This window comes from Euleptes europaea, chromosome 4 (genome assembly GCF_029931775.1).
Source record: "Euleptes europaea isolate rEulEur1 chromosome 4, rEulEur1.hap1, whole genome shotgun sequence".
Taxonomy (NCBI): Eukaryota; Metazoa; Chordata; class Lepidosauria; order Squamata; family Sphaerodactylidae; genus Euleptes; species Euleptes europaea.
Genome location: NC_079315.1, coordinates 98,666,459 through 98,686,984, shown reverse-complemented (window position 1 = coordinate 98,686,984; position 20,526 = coordinate 98,666,459). Strand labels below are relative to the sequence as shown.

The window sequence follows — 20,526 nt, the reverse complement described above, 5'->3', positions numbered from 1 at the left end:
GTATCTAAAGAAGTGAGCTGTGGCTCACGAAAGCTCATACCCTGCCAGAAAATATTTTTCAGTGGGTAGCCGTGTTAGTCTGTCTGCAGTAGTAGAAAAGGGCAAGAGTCCAGTAGCACCCTAAAGACGAACAAAAATATTTTCTGGTAGGGTGTGAGCTTTTTGGTATCTGAAGAAGCGAGCTGTGGCTCACGAAAGCTCATACCCTACCAGGAAATATTTTTGTTCGTCTTTAAGGTGCTACTGGACTCCTGCCCTTTTCTATCTGAAGAAGTGAGCTGTGGCTCACGAAAGCTCATACCCTACCAGGAAATATTTTGGTTAGTCTTGAAGGTGCTACTGGACTCTTGCCCTTTTCTACTAGAAAACATTTTTGTTAGTCTTTAAGGTGCTACTGGACTCTTGCCCTTCAGATCTGAAGAAGCGAGCTGTGGCTCACGAAAGCTCATACCCTACCAGGAAATGTTTCTGTTAGTCTTTAAGGTGCTCCTGGACTCTTGCTCTGATGTTATACCTAAATCCGGCACTGATCTGCCAGCTCTAAGAACTCGTCCTCGGCCGCCTTTCCGCCTCACGGTTGAAGGCGGCGGCGGCGGCTCGTCCCGAGGCGGCCGCCAGAGGGCAGGCGGGGCCCCCCTGAGCGAAGCCGCCCCGAAGCAAAGCGGTCGGCCCGGCCTGCCCGCCCCCGGCCCCATCGATGGGGGCGGCCGCTCTGCGCTCTGCCGCTCCGAGGCCCGGCCTCTCTCTCGGCTCTGGATTAGCGAAACTGGCGACGTGGGACGTGTGTGTGTCCCCCCCTCCTCCGCCTCCGCACACGCCCCGCCAGGCGGACGGGGTGAAGCCGGGGCTTGGTGGCCGCCGAATTGGCGGAGAGGAAGGCGGCGGCGGCGGCTTTCTCCCGCCTCAGCGCGGCGGGCGGGAAGGCGGAGAGCAGAGCGGGCCGGGGGAGCGCGCCTGAGGGGAGCGACTGAGTGGGCGGCCGGGGTGCGCGCGCGCGTGTGTGTGTGTGTGAGAGAGGGAGAGAGAGGCGCGCGGTTGGCCCGCCCGCGCCCCCCCTCCCCTCCCCACCCCGGCCGTTGCTCGGGCGGCGGCGGTTGGTGGCGGTTGGCGGCCGGCCGGCCGGCCGGGGGGTCATGGCGCTGCCGCGGGCGCGGGCGCTGTACGACTTCCGGCCGGAGAACCCGGGCGAGATCTCGCTGCGGGAGCACGAGGTGCTGAGCCTGTGCAGCGAGCAGGAGATCGAGGGCTGGCTGGAGGGGGTCAACAGCCGCGGCGACCGCGGCCTCTTCCCGGCCTCCTACGTGCAGCTCCTCCGCGCCCCCGCCGCCGAGCCGCCGGCCCCGCGGCCCGCCCCGGCCCGCTACGCCAACCTGCCCGGCGGCGGCGGCGGCGGCGGTTTGGAGCCGTTGGCGGCGCCGCCGCCGGCGTCCCCCTTCCACGCGCCGGCGCAGGCGCAGCTCCCGCCGCCGGCCGCCGAGCCCTTCCAGCTGCCGCCGCCGGCCGGCTACCCCTTCCCTTACGGCGGCTGCCCCGCGCCGCCCAGCCAAGGCAGCGACGACGACTGGGACGACGACTGGGACGACAGCTCCACCGTGGCCGACGAGCCGGGCGTGCTGGGCGGCTCCTACCCGGACTACGAGAGCGCCGGCCCGGCGGCGGCGGGCCGCTGCCGCCGCTCGGGCCGCTCGGAGCTGTCGCTGGGCTCGCGGGGGAGCCCGGCGGGGCCCTACCCGCCTCCCGCCGGCGGCGGCGGCGCCAAGAGCTCGGCCACGGTGAGCCGCAACCTGAACCGCTTCTCCACCTTCGTCAAGTCCGGCGGCGAGGCCTTCGTGCTGGGCGAGGCGTCGGGCTTCGTGCGGGACGGCGACAAGCTGTGCGTGGTGCGCGGGCCCCAGGGCCCCGCCTGGCAGGAGGACCCCTACCCCTTCCAGTGCTCCATCGAGGACCCCACCAAGCAGACCAAGTTCAAGGGCATGAAGAGCTACATCGCCTACAAGCTGGTGCCCAGCCACACCGGGCAGCAGGTGCACCGGCGCTACAAGCACTTCGACTGGCTCTACGGGCGCCTGGTGGAGAAGTTCCCCGTCATCTCCGTGCCCCACCTGCCCGAGAAGCAGGCCACCGGCCGCTTCGAGGAGGACTTCATCTCCAAGCGGCGCAAGGGCCTGGCCTGGTGGATGGACCACATGTGCAGCCACCCGGTCTTGGCCCAGTGCGACGCCTTCCAGCACTTCCTCACCTGCCCCAGCACCGACGAGAAGGCCTGGAAGCAGGGCAAGCGCAAGGCCGAGAAGGACGAGATGGTGGGCGCCAACTTCTTCCTGACCATCAGCGTCCCCGCCGGCCACCCCGCCGCCCTGGACCTGCAGGAGGTGGAGAGCCAGGTGGACGCCTTCAAGAGCTTCACCAAGAAGATGGACGAGAGCGCCCTTCACCTCAACCAGACGGTGAACGAGTTTGCCCGCAAGCAGGTCACCGGCTTCAAGAAGGAGTACCAGAAAGTGGGGCACTCCTTCAGAGGCCTCAGCCAAGCCTTTGAGATGGACCAGCAGGCTTTCTCCGTTGGCCTCAATCAAGCCATTGCCTTCACTGGAGAAGCTTATGACGCTATTGGCGAACTCTTCGCAGATCAACCTAGACAGGATCTGGACCCTGTGATGGATTTGTTAGCGCTGTATCAGGGACATCTGGCCAATTTCCCAGACATCATTCATGTCCAAAAAGGTAATGTAGCTATAATTCTATCAGCATGAGTTTCAAGAATGAATTTAACTGTATTATACAGAGTCAGTACTAGTTGTTCTTGAATTTTTCTTTGAGGGTTTTCAGTAAAATAGTATACTCCAAAGGATATGTAGGCTGAATTTGACGTTGGCTTGCCCTGTTTGTCTCTGTCCCTGGTGAGACAGTAACTTCCTTCCAGGGTGCTGATGAGTTGCTAAAACAAGTTGCCATTAAAGTACTGTATACGTAAACGTAAAGGTCCCCTGTGCAAGCACCAGGTCATTCTTGACCCATGGGGTGACGTCACATCCCGACGTTTCCAAGGCAGACTTTGTTTGCGGAGTGGTTTGCCAGTGCCTTCCCCAGTCATCTTCCCTTTACCCCCAGCAAGCTGGGTACTCATTTCACCGACCTCGGAAGGATGGAAGGCTGAGCCAACCTTGAGCCGGCTACCTGTCGGGATCGAACTCAGGTCGTGAGCAGAGCTTTTGACTGCAGTACTGCAGCTTATCACTCTGTTCCATGGGGCTCCTGTAAACGTACTTAGCAGCATCTTAAAACTGTTTGCTATACAAAGATCTTATCTGGGTGATCAAATATCATACCTGTGATGTAGCATGAAAATGCCAACTCACATTAGCACTAGAGTTCTTTATCTCTTAAAGGAAAATGAACCACAAAACAACGTACAATGTGTGTTAAAAGCTAATTTTAGACCTTAAGGGCTTGCTTTATGAATTAAATGAGTATCTGTATACTATGTATTACTGTATCAGACAACAGACGAACTCTTGGCTCTATATGGATATCAAGGTTTGCATTCTTAATTTGTACTCACATATGCACTTCGTGGGTTTTTCTCATAAACAGTATAAATCCCCTGTAGTTGACATTTCCAGGCCTTTATCTTGAAAGGCATTTGTTTTGCCTGTTTCTTTGTCCTGTCTTTCCACTGATCTAATGTTTCTCTGAAGAATTTAGGCCGGTGTAGAGTTGCACCCTTCCCATTTATTTCAGTTGACCTAGAATGATGCAGTTCTGCTTAGAATTGTACTGTTGGAATGTTTGGGTGGAAAAACTACATGAAGGAATTCAAATGTGTTGTAATTAAGAATTATGCTATCTAAGTTTTGACTTCACGTATACTGGTAAGCTTGAATAAATAGAACCTATTCACAACTGTTTGCCATCCTGGTACCCAATTCTAATGTATTCAGCATGTTAAAAGGACAAGGATCACAATACCACCCATTGTAAGGAATATACTTTTAATTGCATTATGTTTAAGAGCTGTTTCTCACCAAGACAGCAAAACTTTGTTATAACTCAAAACAAAGTGACAGGAGAGAAGGTGGTACATGACATTCAAACAGGTGAAATGAGATTGCGTTGGGACAACTGAACAGCCAGTACGTATTGTTATTGTTGAGATCGACTGATCTTGAATGCTTCTAGCTTTATGCAATGTGTCAAATGCTTAACCCATAGAGACATGATCAATCAACTCCTTTAACATCTGAAATTTATATAGATTAATAAAGGCACCCAAAGTTATATTTGTACGGTGTTGTATGGTGTTATGTAATTAAACAAAGATCAGCTTTTTGCAGATTGAATAATTTTATGGTTGTTTACATGTTTGCAAAATCTCTGAGCTTTAAATTAAAATTCTCTGTTCTTGCCATAGGTGAACAAAAAAAAGGCAACTGAAAACACTCATATTCGTGGTTGATTTTTCTTTTCATTATTGTTTATCTTGTATACAGAACTTTTTAAAAAGCTGTTTCAACTAGTATCTGCTTCACTCAAGTGTGGAGGCCTCGGTATTACATAATATAATGTAATTGTTTGGATTTATTTCAAATGCTTCCTGTACTGGTAGTTGCAACCTGATGACCGTCTAAATCAGGGGTTCCCAGCCTTTTTGAGCCTGTGGGTACATTTGGAATTCTGACACAGCAACAAAATGGCTGCCACAAAATGGCTGCCTCAGAAGTTGGAGCCAGCCACAAAATAATTGCCACAGCTTAACTTCAGTAAGTGCAGATCCTTGTGCTGATAGCTCAGGAATGGGCTGTTAATATCTCATAAATGCTTTCCTTTGGGAAGCCCTTGCAACCAGAACTTATTGATTAAAATGTGGGTCAGTGTTACTCAGAGATGAGGTCTTTATCTTGGGGTTCAAGGCATGGAAGAGGACCATCTGGCTTGCAAGTCAACACATTTCTGTAGAATTTGATGTGTACCATGGATGTATTTTGGCAAGTACCATGGTTATTTTTTAAAGTAGTCGTAGTTCAGGCAGAGCCAGGGTGGTGTAGTCGGATTGGGTCTGGGAAACCCAGGTACCAGTCCCCACTACCATGGAAACTTGCTGGATGACCTTGGGCCAGTCACATACTCTCAGCCTCGACCCTGGCAAGTCTATGGATGGGAATACCAGGGGCGTGATGTGGAAGCAGGCAATGGCAAACCACCTCTGAAAATCTCTTGCCTTGAAAACCCTATGGGGTCGCTATAAGTCAGCTGTGACTGGACAGCAAAAAAAAAAAGTTCAGGCCATATCAAAATGTTGCTTGACCACCTCTCACTTATTACTTTCACCTATTAGTTTGGTACATAAGCCTGGAAGTGAGCTTCCTGTGTAATATCTCCCTGATATTTTTTCAAGATACTATGGCCTGCAACAGGCCTGTACAGCTTGAGATCCACCAAGCCAAACACAGCATCCCATCCATATATTATAACATGTCAGATGCTTGACAAGCCCCTGCTTTTCCAATTACGAAGTTATAGAGGTCTATCCATCTCTTGATGGGCCACCACACAGACATGGCAGCTGCATTTGGCCTGGATCGTAACAAGTTGTTCAGGTTTGGCCTAAATCTTCAAGAAATCCTTGATAATGTGTATTTTATTTGAGCCTTTATACAATGACTGATTGTTTAAGGATTTATAGTTGCAGTGATTCCAGAGACCTGAAGCACTCCAGAATGTGTGATACTTCAAAAATACTCCAGAAAATAAAGCTCTGTAAAACAGGCTTCAACAAATCCCAGATTGCCACAGTGCCTAGGAACTTCATAGTAGTACTTAATATTTTCAGCTGTAACTTTATTGTAGCATTTCTTAGCAATTCTCAGTGGAAGACCGAAGGACTGGATCCAGTCAGTTTTTATACTGGTGAAAAAGGGAGGAAGGGATCACCTTTGATCCCTACAAAGGCTAAGTTTGGGGACATGGGACCTGCATGGACAACAGCCATGTGGAATTGTGGTCATAATAAGGAAAGTGATTGGCCAAGATTGATCAAAAATGTTGGCTGGATCCAACCCAAAGCTCCTTTATCAGTTTGTTGCTTGACATAAAAAATAAACATGCAAATTACTGTCACTGTTTGTTTATATGTAAACTTTATGTATCCCTATTCAATGGTAGTGGATGAATTAATTTCTTAACCAGTTTCTTTATGTAGTGACTCCAGTATTCAGTTACATGGAGGTATTTAGAGCAATAGGGGCCCCGTGGCGCAGAGTGGTAAACTGCAGTACAGCAGTCAAAGTTCTGCTCACAATCCTGATGGAAGTCAGTTTCAGGTAGCCGGCTCAATGTTGACTCAGCCATCCATCCTTCCAAGGTCAGTAAAATGAGTACCCAGCTTGCTGACGGTAAAGTGTAGGCAACTGGGCAAACCACCCCATAAACATAGTCTGCCCAGTAAATGTTGAAGTGTCACCCCATGGGTCAGTAATGACCTGGTGCTTGCCCAGGGGACTACTGCTACTTTTAAAAAATTAATGGAATTATAAGAAACTAGGGGAAAGCTGGGCTAGTTTTGTGGTAGTGGAAAATGGTGTCAAGTCATAGCTGACTTATGGTGACCCCATAGGGCAGGGATGGGGAACCTCAGGCCCTGGGGCCTTATGCGGCCCCCAAGGACATTTTTCGTGGCCCTCGGGAGCTCTGGGGCCGGGTGTGTGTGTGTGGGGAGGCATGGAGGCTGGGGCCTGGTCGCATGGGGGCGGCGTGTGTGTGTGTGTGTGGAGGAAGGCTTTTCTTCCTTTTTCTGTCACTCTCCTTTCTCTCCCTCTTTTTCTGTCTCTTTGTCTGTCTCCCTCCATCCTTTTCTTTCTTTCTCCCCCTCCCTCCTAGCCTCCCCCCCCCACCGGGAGATCTACACCTGGTTATGGCCCCCAAATGATGTTATAAATGTGCAAATGGCCCTTGGCAGGAAAAAGGTTCCCCACCCCTGCCATAGGGTTTTCAAGGCCAGAGATGTTCGGAGGTGGTTTGCCATACTGTTAGGGGTTAGCTTTTTGTGGTGGTGATAACCAGGGTTATCACTGTATTTATATAATACACCATTTTTGTCACAGCTTTAGTAAAATTATAAGATATTGTGATAGAGCTTTGACAAGGTTAGGACTCGTTTTTGAGGTATCAGTGATTAGAAAATTTGGCCATAACCCTGAAGGCTGAAAAATGGGTCTGACTCCTAGAGTCAAAGAAAATTTGTCAAGGCCTGCTCTAAAGCTCAGTGCATAAACTACTGCTTCTCATTGTGGTGTTCTCAAGTGAATAATGCATTTGACTTGGAGACATTATTTCAAATATTCACTCAGACATGATAGTGAACACTATGGGCACACAGAAATCTTGCATAGGCCTCTGCTGTTCCCAGGCAGTCGTTGAATGTTGGAAGAATCTAAAAGAAGTAATATGTTGAACAGTATAATGATAACCCTGAGTTTTTCTGCAAGCAGTAATGAAAGAATGATAATTTCTGGCTAAGGAGACAAATTTTGGTATCCAAAACCGAGAAGAATACTCTGTGTGTGTGTGTGTGTGTGTGTGTGTGTGTGTGAGAAGTGCCAACAAGTCACTTCCAACTTATGGCGACCCTATGAATTAATTACCTCCATAATGTCCTATGGTTAATAGCTTTGCTCAGGTCTTGCAAATTGAGGGCCGTGACTTCCTTTACTGAGTCAATCCATCTCATGTTGGGTCTTCGTCTTTTTCTGCTGCCTTCGACCTTTCCTAGCATTATTGTCATTGCCAGTGATTCTTGTCTTCTCTTGATGTGACCAAAGTGTGATAGCCTCAGTTTGGTCATTTTAGCTTCTAGGGAGAGTTCATGCTTGATTTGATATGGAACCCAGTTATTTTTCTTTTTGGCAGTCCATGGTATCTCCTCCAACACCACATTTCAAATGAATCTCAACTTTCTTCCTGTCAGCCTTCTTCATTGTCCAACGTTCACATCCGTAATGGGGAATACTGTGGTACGAATTATCTTGATTTTGGTCACTAGCGACACATCATGACCCTGAAAAATCTTTTCTAGCTCCTTCATGGCTGCCTTTCCCAGTCTCAGCCTCCTCCTCCTAATTTCTTGGTTGCAATCTCCCTTTTTGGTTGATGATGGAGCCAAGGAATAGAAAATCTTGAACAATTTCTATTTCTTCATTATCAGCCTTCAAGTTGTGTAATTCCCCAGTAGCCATTACTTTTGTCTTCTTGATGTTCAGCTGTAATCCTGCTTTTGGTACTTCCTGCTTTAACCTTCCGCAGTAGTCATTTCAAGTCTTCACTATTTTATGCCAGTAATTTTCGCTGAAGGTTAAAGCAGATCTTATTCTGAATCTAATCCATTTTTCCTTATGATATGTTCTGCATATAGATTGACGAGAGTGGGAGATAAAATGCAACTTTGTCTGACACTTTTGCCAGTTGGAAACTATTCTGTTTCTCTTAACAGTAGTCTGGAGTACAGGTTGTGCATCAAAACAGATGTTGTAGCACACCTATTTTAAAACCAACCGTAGCTTTTCACGATCCACAGAGTTGACAGCTTTGCTGTAATCTATGAAACACAAGCTCATTTTCTTCTGAAATTCTCCTGTATACTCCAGTAATCAGTGTAAATTTACAATATGATCTCTAGTGCCTTTTCCTTTTCTGTGTCCAGATTGAACATCTGGCATTTCTCGTTTTGTATACGGTAATAGTCTTCATTGTAAGATTTTCAGCATCACTTTATTTACTTGAGAAATTAATACGATGGTCCAGTAGTTGCTGCAGTCTTTGACATCTTCTAGAAGATACTCTAGTTTGGCAGCAGACTTCACCTCTACTATACTCTACTACCACACTATAGTGAATTGCCATAGCTATAGCCATTTGGGAGCTGTGGCACTCCTTAAAGCTCTTACAATCTGAAACCATGCGCTAAGCAACAGATTCTGACCTTCTCTGTAAAAACATGTTGTAGCGCATGAAAAAACAATTCCTTCTTCCCAGGTGTGCTGTACCCTAGCAAACAATGAATAATGCAGGCAAGAGAGACTGCAGTGAAATTAGGGTAGAACTATCACATGAACAGATGAACACATGAGTTCATGTGATAGTTCTACCCTAATTTCACTGCAGTCTCTCTTGCTTGCATTATCCATAGTTTGCTAGGGTACAGCACACCTGAGAAGAAGGAATAGTTTTTTCATGCACTACAACATGTTGTTACAGAAAAGGTCAGAATCTGTTGCTTAGCACATGGTTTCAGATTGTAAGAGCATTAAGGAGTGCCATAGCTCCCAAGTGGCTATAGCTATGGCAATTCACTATAGTGTGGTAGTAGAGTATAGTAGAGGTGAGGTCTGCTGCCAAACCCACAATTATGCTACGCATACTGTCCACTCTCATTATTTAGATGAAAGGTTGGGAAGTGCCCACAACCAGAACATAATATATAGGCAGTGTAGGTGACAGGGGAAAAGCCTAAGCAGGCCTACTCAGAAGTAGTAAGTCCCATGTTATTCAGTGGGGTTTGTACTCAGAAAAATGTCTCTAAGATTGCTACCGGAATCATTCAGTCTCTGGAGAATGGTTTATAAAGATCATTTCCCTTAGGGTAAATAGAACAAAAGTAGTATAAAATATTTGAGAGTACCAGATCTCTGTATATTGTGATTTTGGAGAATAAAATTGTTCTTTCAGGATGCAAAAGTCTGAAAATTGACAAAGTACTTTTGGTGCCATCTTGTTTGTTTTTGAATTTCACTTTGGTGCCCAGTACTCATTGTAATAGCATTCCTATCATCCTCTTGAAGTAAATTATCTCAATAAATTAGGGGAGAGAACAGGAACACTGGTTTGCTTGGTGTTCATTGCGAAAGTATGCTTCCTGTCATTGCCTTCGAGATTTCACCATGACATCCTGGGGTTCTTCCTAGTTTGCTTTAGCTGTTTACCATACATACATGAATACACACTCAGTTCTTATTTAGATTTTTCTTTTCTTGCAAGGCTCCTTCGGCAAATTTCTGCACTTTATTTATTGTTCAGGGTTTAAACTATAAGCAAACATAACAATGGAAAATGTGAAGAAAGTTAATAAGACACGTTGAAATACTGGTACTGGTTTAGAGAAAGAGAGTCCCTAGCACATCATATTTGGTCTTATCACTGGTGTTGGGAAATAGAGGAGGCCTGAAGCACCCTCAGAATAAAATGTAGTGGACAGTTAGTTGCAGGGGTAAAAAAAGGTAGCACTGAATGCTTGGGAGTTTCTGTACTGGCATAATTTACACTCTTATTAGGCAAAACTGGGGTCATAATGTGTGTATTAGTGTGACTGTTCAAAAAAGTTGAAAGTTTAAATGTGCACATTTAAATGCCAGCTGAAATGAGGGCTAAAAATGTCCACATGTCTGTTGAAAATGGCATCTGGCAGTTGTAGTGTTTCATTTTTCAAACTGCTGATTACATTTTTGTAATTAGAAAAAGAGAAGAAAAATAAACACGGAACCTGCAGGGACTTGTCGGGGGCATCTCATTTTCCCCTCCCCTATTATTTCCTCTTCCCCTTCCTTGCAGCCCCCATAGCCTCTCCCCTTTTCTTTCTTCTCTCCTTCCCACCCACTAGTCAACCTAACTTTATCTGCCCCCTTGTCTTGAGTTGTCCCTCCTTCCCTGCTCCTGGCAGTCTCCTCCTGGGAAAAGCCTGTCTCAGCTGCTCAGTGCCAACCGCCAAGCCAGGCCCAGGTGCACAGTGGAGAACCTGCAAGGACAGTTTCCGCTGTATCTCTTTCCCCACAACATGTAATCATCAACCTTTTCTTCCTTTTTCCTTGATAGCCTGTTCTTACCTCTGTTCCATTAAAGACTGCAGCTGTTTTAAAAGACCATGCTTAATACTATATATTGTAGATCCAAACGACAGGTTACTTCTGAGATCTGTGATTAGGGCCGCAGTCCTGAGAACACTTTCCTGGGAGTAAACCCCTCTGAATACATGGGACTTACTTCTGAGGAGACCAGTTTGGATTACTCTTTACTGTCTCTCAAAATAGATTTGGATCCAGGTGAGTGTTTCCACAGGTGCAGGGGTTTCTGCCCATAGAACACTGTTCCCCCTTCCCATAGCAGTCTGAAATGCCCCTTGAAATTCTGTTCCTGTGGGCTCCTGTACCCCAGGGTTTGGGATGGGTATTTTGGGTTGCCGTGCAAGGGAGAAGGTGAGAAAGTCAACCTGCAGGTAGGATTTCTATCCTAGATCCATGCAGTAGAAAGCAGCCACAGTAGAAAGCAGCCACAGGGGATCCCACAGCACTGGGCAGCACTCTTTCCCATGTGCTCTTTTACCAAGACAAGCTGCACCCTGCCCACAGTGCGGTCAGCTCTGTTAAGAAGACAGTCAGTGACAGGAGTCCTGGGTTCTTTTCCTACCTGGACTAAGAGCTGCCAGAGCAAGGAGATTGATTTTTTTTTTAATGCCATGGGTATTATTTGTAGGGGGGGTTAATTACCTCAATTTTTAGGGGAGGGGCTGTGGCTCAGTGGTAGAGTCTCTTCTTGGCATGCAGAAGGTCCCATGTTTGATCCCCGGCATCTCCAGTTAAAGGGACTGGGCAAGTAGGTAATGTGAAAGACCCCTGCCTGAGATTCTGGAGAGTCGCTGCCGGTCTGAGTAGACAATACTGGCTTTGATGGACCGAGGGTCTGATTCAGTATAAGGCAGCTTCATGTGTTCATGTGAAGAACTTTTTTGAAACCCATACCCCTCACCATGGCCCTAATCCAAATCCCAAATCAAAGCAGCTTTTTTAGGTAACACACACACACACACACACATATATATATATATATATATTAAAAGCCTAGGTGGTGTAGTGGTTACAGTGTCATACTAGGATCAGGGGAGACGCAGGTTTGAATTCCCCTGTGCCATGGAAACTTTCTTGGTGACCTTGGGTCAGTCCCACATTCTCATCCTAACATACCTCACAGGGTTGTTGTGGAGAAGAAGAGTTGGTTTTTATATGCCGACTTTCTCTACCACTTAAGGGAGACTCAAACCGGCTTACAATCACTTTCCCTTCCCCTCCACACAACAGACACCCTGTGAGGTAGGTGGGGCTGAGAGAGTGTGACTAGCCCAAGGTCACCCAACTTGCTTCACATGGAGGAGTGGGGAAACAAATCCAGTTCACCAGATTAGCCTCCGCCGCTCATGTAGAGGAGTGGGGAATCAAACCCAGTTCTCCAGATCAGAGTCCACTGCTCCAAACCACTGCCCTTTACCACTACACCACACTGGCTCTCCACGCTGGAGGACAATGATCAGATACTTGCACTGGATGGCGTAATGGTTAAGAGGGGCAGACTCTAATCTGGAAAACCGGGTGGGTTTCCCCACTCCTACACATGAAGCCTGCTGGGTGACCTTGGGCTAGTCACAGTTCGCTCCGAACTCTCTCAGCCTCACCTATCTCACGAGGTAGCTGTTGTGGGGAGAGGAAGGGAAAGTGATTGTAAGCTGCATTGAAATTCTTCAAAGGTAGAGAAAGTGGGGTATAAAACCTCTTCTTCACTGCTCTTCCTGCTTCAAAACATGTCACAATATGAGAATCTCCTTTTGTTCTCCCATTTCCTAACAGATACAGTAATCTTGGTGTAGGGCGCTGGTCAACCACACGTTATCATTAGCTGTGACCCAGATGGCCCAGGCTAGCCTGATCTCATCAGATCTTGGAAGCTAAGCAGGGCCAGATCCTGAGCTTGTCCTTCAGTTGGCCAGCCTGATGTTTGCTCAAGTGGATGGAAAAGCGGTGGAAGTCTTTAGAGGTAGTGTTATTGGGTGTGAAATCATGAGAGCGTTGTTATAGTGTTACACATCTTGAGCCCTGGAATGGGGAAGGCTTTAAGTACAATCAAATGAATGAATGTTACTGTTCAGTTCAGAAAAGCTTTTGCTTATTGAAAACAGTTGGAAGATATAATTATCTTTTCACACGTACGTTTGGTTAGATTCAAATCATGGGATTGGAGCCAAGGGTACCTTTCTGCTAACTGAGATATAACTTCATCTCGTGCAAGAAAACAGTCTGTGTGCAGAGGACCACGTTTAGAATCTGACTTCAAGGTCTAGATATATTGTTGGTACCAGTGCAGCTACAGAAGTTGCTCAACAAAAGTTTTGTACCAGGGCTGTTCTTGCTGGGATAGTACTTTGTAAGTAACGTACTAAGGATGCATAATAGAATTGCAAAATGGGAGGGGGGAGAAGCCTCATCAGATAAATGGGCTTCTTAAGTTGCCAAAAAAAGCAGGGAACTAGGGCATTTCCTTTTTTAAAAACCCAAGTAAATTCTTCTTAACTAATTCCAATTAAAGCTGAAGCAGATGTCAGAAAATGAATACAAACTGTAAATCAGTATGTACTTTAGTCAAAATGGAAAGTAAACAGATGTACATCTTTTGACTTGAGTGTATTCTGTACAAATGTTAAAGTGAGCATAAACTCATATTTTGAAACCACCAGTTCTAGTTTTTACTTGCAAAACCTGATTTTGACACTGAAGAGTTTTGCTTGCTTCTCCTGTATCTGGCTTTGATTTATGCATATCTGAAATCTCCTCTGTAGAGTTTAGTAATTTGTAGAACTATCTCACAGGACAAAATGTGAGGACAAAATGAAGGAGAGACCAATGTAAGTGTGTTGGATCCCCATTGAGGAGAAAGTGGGATATAAATGAAGTCAGTAAATAATAAATAAATAGGAAGTGGGAAGGAAATCTTTCAAGAATATCTGTGATGGATAACTTGCCTCAGTAAAACATGCTATCTGACATCTCACTTAAAGGTCATTGTTGAAAATGGATTGGCTGTCAGTATCCAGAAGAGCAAGCATACACACTTTTTATGCATGAGTAAATGCCTTTTTCAGAGCATGCCTTCCAAAACTGGTCTTAATAGAATCTTCAAATTTAGCTTTAAGTCTCTCAGATTTAAAAAAAAAAAAATTGGGGTGGCAAGCAATTTAAATAGTATCTTGGTGTGTGCATATAATGATGGTGGGAAATTCTGCAAAGCTCAGAAGTGTCAGGTTCTCTAGGGTTTGGTTCTAGACCAATTTATGAATTTGGCTTAATAGAAGTTAAAAACTTATTTTTGAAACCCCACAATGTTTTCATGTTTTGAGGGGAAATGTTTCTGAAGAAGTAATGCTGCAAAAAAGGGGTATGTGTACACTCCACTGGACCTTTTTCAAAATAATAATTGTAAATTTGCTGAGATTTTAAATTTTGTTCCACTTTTCAAAAGTTGTATTTTATTAAGAATAGACTTTGGGCTGGTAGTATGTTTTCCAGAACTTAAAGTAATCCCTGTACAATCTGTAGCAGATCTAATATTATTTTGGAGGGTTCCATGTAGATGGTATTCTTCAGCAAATAGGATCAGTTTACATCTTTCTAACTTGCCAAATACAAGAAGTTTATTTGTACTTTAAGGAGAAAGAAAAATGTACATAGCAGATTGTGCTTGACAACAAGTCCTGAACTTTTTACTTCCTTTTCACCTTTATACAAATCTATACAAAAATTTCCCCTAAACTTTTAATGGAAACTTGTGGTTTCCTGCTTAAACAGGTGATTTCCATTCCTCGGGAAAAGATGCTAACATGATGCTGCAGCTTTATTATTGCAAGACCAATTTCTAGACTTCAGGCATCTTGGCACATAACCAGTATTGTTGTTAATGGTCCGTACTGTAAGTTGAGATGGCATAGCTGCAGTAAACCAAATTCGAGTGCTCGTTTTAATGCTTCCACTGGCCAGTAGAACTCTGAAATGCAGCAGAAGCACCAGAACCTTCCAGAGTCAACATGACTCTGCTGTGTCAGACTTTTTGCGAGGGTGAACTGTTGGTCATATTCAAGTCGGTCATTTAAACAAGAAATAAACAAGTGTACATTATCCTTTTCTCAGCACAGAGGCAAACTGGAAGTGATATCTCTGAGTTAATTGGTGTTTGATCCTGACTCCTGTAATATTGAGCAAATAAAACATTAGGCTCCACAGCATTGATTCTAACAGTGATAAGTCTTCCATTATGGGGCCAATTTTACCATCTTTAACCTATTGTTTTAAGGTTTGCTGCATAACACTGCTGTATGCGTAGCATCCATTAGACTGTAGGCCTATCGTAATCTACTGCACTGTACAGAAAACAGAAATTTGTGCTATTGAGAGTCTTCCTCATGTCATTACTCTTCCCAACAAAAATGAAAACATTTAAGAAGTAGGTATTACTAATTCTAACAGAAGTAAATATATATTTTAAGCACTTGCATAGGTACTGCTTGTAACTTTACAGAGTGTGTTCTAGAAGGTGAAGGGGATTGAGGACGAGACTTTTAAGAGGATTGCTGAGTGCAAATTACACGTGCGTGCTCTATGATACAGTGTTATCACAGCCTTATTAAACTAGGGCTTTCAGATGAGAGTTGATGTGGCACTGATACTACCGAGAATAGAGACTGTTGTCGGTTCCATGCTGTATCCCATGTTGTTGGCAAGACTGTATAAGTTTTCATAGTGTGTCCTATCTGAAGATTTCCTATCTCAACATCTAGGAAATGGAGGAGGAAATTATCTACCTGGCTGTTTATTTTTAAATATTTATATTCCCCTCCCCCTCCATAGGGATCCAGATCAGCTTACAGCATTCTCTCCTCCTCTGTTTTATCTCCACAATAACCCCATAAGGTAGGTTAGGCTGAGAGACGCCAGCCAGCCCGAGGTCGCCCAGCAAGCTTCCATGGCAGAGTGAGGATTTGAACCTGGGTCTCCCAGATCCTAGTCAAACACTCTAACCACTACACAACACTGGCAAAATAGAAAAAAAGCCAGACTTGCTCATCACAGTTTGCTGACATCCGAATGTTGTATCTAAAACTTATTTTAGTTGATAAAAGCAAACTTTAGTTTAGTGGGATAACTGTTCTTTTGTGTTAGTCTGTTCTTGAGGCTCTGGTCTACAGGCTTCCAAAAGAAGTGCGGTGAACTCACTAACGGTGAATTGCAACTGAAACAAAAAAACCCTCCATAATGCTCCCAGGGCTGTGTGGACAAACCATTATAACTGAAGACGTTGCATGTTTACAGTGACTTAACATGACTCAGAGTTGGTGGCAGAAAATACAAGCACATTAGTTTGCCCATCTTGCCTCATAATTGCCTTCTGTGACTGGCAGCTGCTATCCAGGGTTTCAGGCAGTCTTTCCCAGCACTTGCTACCCGAGATCATTTGGAGATTGAACCTGGGACCTTATGTATATAAAGCATATGTTCTCCTATGACATAAATGTGGAAGTAACATCTAAACATTTCATCCATAGTGTATTCTTTTTTGTTGTATATGCCCTATGAATTTAGGACATTCTTTGTCTGCCAGAATTGGCCATTTCATTTATTCGTTTGCTGCTTGTGTGGCCCATCCTTCCTCCAAGACAGTGGCTTTCAAATTGTGTTTAAAAAACCCTGAAGCTTCCAAGCAACGTCAAGGGTTTTAAAGTGGGAAGATCATTAACTGTGGGCAATCTTTCCTTGAAAGGCAGCTTTGCCCGTTACTGCCATTCTTTTTATTCTACTGGTACAACCAGGGAAATGTCAGATGAGTTCTACCAGAGTGCTTGCCCAGTGCCACTGTGAACTGTCTGTCCATCCTCAAACAAGCATAGAGCATCTTTCCTAATGTTTCCTGAAGACAGAAATTTTGAAATCCACATCTCTAAGGAGCTGACCATGGAATATAGGGGGGCTCCTAGGTAGAATAGAATCATAGAATAGAATCATAGCGTTGGAAGGGACCACCAGGGCCATCTAATCCAACCCCCTGCACAATGCAGGAAATTCCAAACTACTTTCCCCCCCAAAGCACCCCCAGTGACCCATACTCTATGCCCAGAAGATGGCCAAGGGGCCCTCCCTCTCATGAACTGCCTAAGGTCATAGAATCAGCATTGCTGCCAGATGGCCATCTAGCCTCTTCGTAAAAACCTCCAGGGAAGGAGAGCTCACCACCTGCCGAGAAAGCCTGTTCCACTGAGGAACCACTCTAACTGTTAGAAAATTCTTCCTAATGTCTACACAGAAACTCTTGATTTAATTTCAACCAGTTGGTTCTGATCTGACCTTCTGGGGAAACAGAAAACAACTTGGCACCCTCCTCTACATGACAGCCCTTCAAGTACTTGAAGATCAGGTAGTCTCCCTTATCTGTAACGGATGGGATGACTTGAGTTGACCCAACTGCAGCAGCAACCTTTTTTTAATCAAGTAGGCAAGTTCTCTTACAGCCATATCTGGGATTTGAAATCCTGCTGTTACCACTCTGTAAAAATAAAAGTAAAGACAGGGCTGGCTTGACTACAGAGGCAGAGAGCAGCTGCTGGGATTAGCAGCCCATTCAAGGGACAGCTGCAATTACACTTTCTCTTGCTGATTCTAGCATTTCTGATTCACTACACAAATTAATGGTGTGCTGCAGAATTTTTCTGATATGCTCATCTTGCCCGGGATATCCATTCCTGCACCAAATCTTCTTTTTTTTGTCTTTCAGAGTGTGAAAATGTATATATTAAGATACAACAAATACGCTCAGCCTCTTCCATCTTTCATAACTTTATCTGAAATACTGGCTAGTAGAATTGCAAATAAAGCATGAGGGGGAATTCTAAAATACGTTGTTCCTTGAAAAGATACTGATTACTGGTAAAAGTGAAACTCATCCAAATCTACAATTTGAACAGTTGGCTGTCACTTGATTAGAGGCTATTGATTTGGGGTTGTTGTCTTTCATACAAGCAGAGAATTCCAGAGACTGAAAGTTTTGCTCCTTTATTTCCTGTCTCTGGGCATAGAGAGTGCTTATCATGAAATGTGTGTGCCACATAGCTTTATTTTTATTAACCATAATGAAATGAGCAAAGTGAATCAAATTCTTCCTTTTTAATAGTGTCTGATCCCAGTTTAACCTTGGATATGAAAACAGATCAGACATTGCTGTTGATTAGAAATTGTGTTTGCATAATGTCAGCAATTACATATGTGTACTCTTGAGATTACGAAGAGCTGTGCCCGTTCCAATTTTCAATTATCAAACGAATAGAGTACATAATACTGTTTACCTGAAGTATGTGTATTCCAGATAGCATTAGTGGTATGTACTGATAGTGAGTTTTGAGCCTGGACTTGGACACCTTGTCTAGGTGTGTTAAGCATTTCCATATCTCATACAGAACAAACACTGGTTATAGTATATGCGCATGAAGCAGCCTTACAATGAGACAAACCATTAGTCAGTCAAAGCGTTGTCTACTCTGGCTGTGATTTTCCATGGTCTCAGATAGAAACATTACCAACTTGCCGCCTTATCCTTTTCTACATGGAGATGCCAGGGATTGAATCTGGAACTTTCTAAATGCAAAGAAGGTGCTCTACCCTTGAGCCACAGCCCCTCCCCTAATGGTAATATGTCTGAAGGATAGTATCTCTTTCTGTCCGCATGTGATTGTTTCAGTATTTCACAGAGTATGAGAATAATATCAGTGTTGTATAGAACAAAGTTTCTTAAACTGTGGGTCGTGACCCCATATGATGGGGTCATGTAACTGAATGTGGGAGTTGTGAAAAAATTGACAACAGTATAAATTTCTTTATGATTTATTGTCCGTAAATGTTTGATTTGTATACCTATTTTATATACCTACATACCCACAGTCACGTAAAAGTTTATCGGGCAAAAAGGGGTCGCGAGTGGAAAAAGTTTAAGAAGCCCTGGTCTAGAATTCTGACAGTAGGCTTGATAGTGGAATGGTTCATGAGTAATCTCAAGGGTTTTTTTCCTAGTAATTTAATTTCATTATGCCTTCTTTGTTCATTATGCAGGAGCCCTTACCAAAGTGAAGGAGAGTAAGCGGCATGTAGAAGAAGGAAAGATGGAGGTCCAGAAGGCGGATGGCATTCAAGATCGTTGTAACATTATTTCTTTTGCTACCCTGGCAGAAATTCACCATTTCCACAAAATTCGAGTCAGGGACTTCAGATCACAAATGCAGCATTTCTTACAACAGCAAATACTTTTTTTCCAAAAAGTGACGCAAAAGTTAGAAGAAGCTCTTCACAAGTACGACAGTGTTTAATGTCTGGATGGCTACAATATTGTTTTATTCCTGGACTCTGAATAGTGGATATTTCTTGGCATACGGATGAGTTAAGCAACAGAGACAACAAATACTACTCTCAAAGAATTATTGGCACCTCCTTGGGTCTGCTGTACAAGGATGGTTTTATAATCTGTTTTTGGATCCAACTGAACCTAATAATTGCATTAGGAGAAAATAATTATTCCTATGTAGCGGAGACTGTACTACACATTGTAACTAAGTTATACTCCGAATGCCTACACTACCATTGTAATGTTTTTGACATAATGATTATACTATCTGCCTTATTGCTTTTTTGAAACACGGTATTTTAGTGCATATTCTGTAGACCTCAAAACCTTTTGGGTCTTCAAAGAAGCTGGTTACTTAAAGAACCCGCTTCAGCTGCCTTTTTTAAGATGCTCTTTGGTTTGAATTTTCTAAATTCAACCAGTTATCTGTTTACAAATTCCTGTTAGAGCAGCTATGCGACTTTGTGCCTTTAGATTCACAATTTTTCAGTTTTTTTCCCTAATAAACCACATTTTTACGACTGAATGAATGAAGGGTTGGCACCTCTAACAGGGCCTGATTTCAAACCTCATAGTGGCTGGGGGAAAAATAAGTGTCATGAGAATCGCACCCCTGGTAGTAAGATAAAATGTTGGTTGAACAATGGAATTCAAAACATTTTAGACTTTATTCTGATTTTTTAAAAAAATACTATTTATTACTCATACCAGAACCTTAAACACACAGAAACGAAGGCAGCGCTGCTGTATTTCCTAACATGGTGACATAAAGCTGTTCACTGTAACACTTTTTAAAATAGAAACTTGGACCACTTACCTAATAAACGAGTACTCAAGTGTAATAGTGGGTAAGAGAACAGAATCAGTGGAATACATGTCAGTGTGCTTTTTTGTGTGTGCAAATGTTGTCTTGGCTGGCTATTGATTTATTTGGCTCTAAGCATGGATCCACATTGCAGACTGTCAGAAATGTTTGTTGTAGCTGCTGTTTGGTTGAGAAGAAGATGGTGGTGGCTACTGTCAACTTTATTTTCCCTGAATGCTTTTGCTGGCTGTTGCCCTGGATTGTGCTCCAAGTCCTGTAAATAAGGGTCTGAGCGCATGGTGCATACAACACAAATGGATGCATGGGAGCCATAATGCAGTGAGAACTGGATGAGCGTTCTCCTTGCCTGCATTTCCACACTCAGAGGCAGCCCCATTTTAAAAGAATTGAGTCCGTAATTGTCTAAAATGACACTGTTATACAAAATTAGTGTTCAGAAATTCAGAAGAATTTTT

The 20,526-nt window shown here is 44.3% G+C and overlaps 1 protein-coding gene across 1 annotated transcript; it reads left to right on the top strand.

Annotated features, from left to right (window-relative positions):
• The first annotated feature begins 1,133 nt into the window (after positions 1-1,133).
• SNX18 (sorting nexin 18) lies at positions 1,134-19,824 on the top strand. Its single transcript, XM_056848839.1, has 2 exons — positions 1,134-2,724; positions 18,957-19,824. The coding sequence occupies exons 1-2, from the start codon at positions 1,134-1,136 to the stop codon at positions 19,208-19,210; spliced, it is 1,845 nt and encodes a 614-aa protein (XP_056704817.1). The 3' UTR covers positions 19,211-19,824.
• Positions 19,825-20,526: the final 702 nt, after the last annotated feature.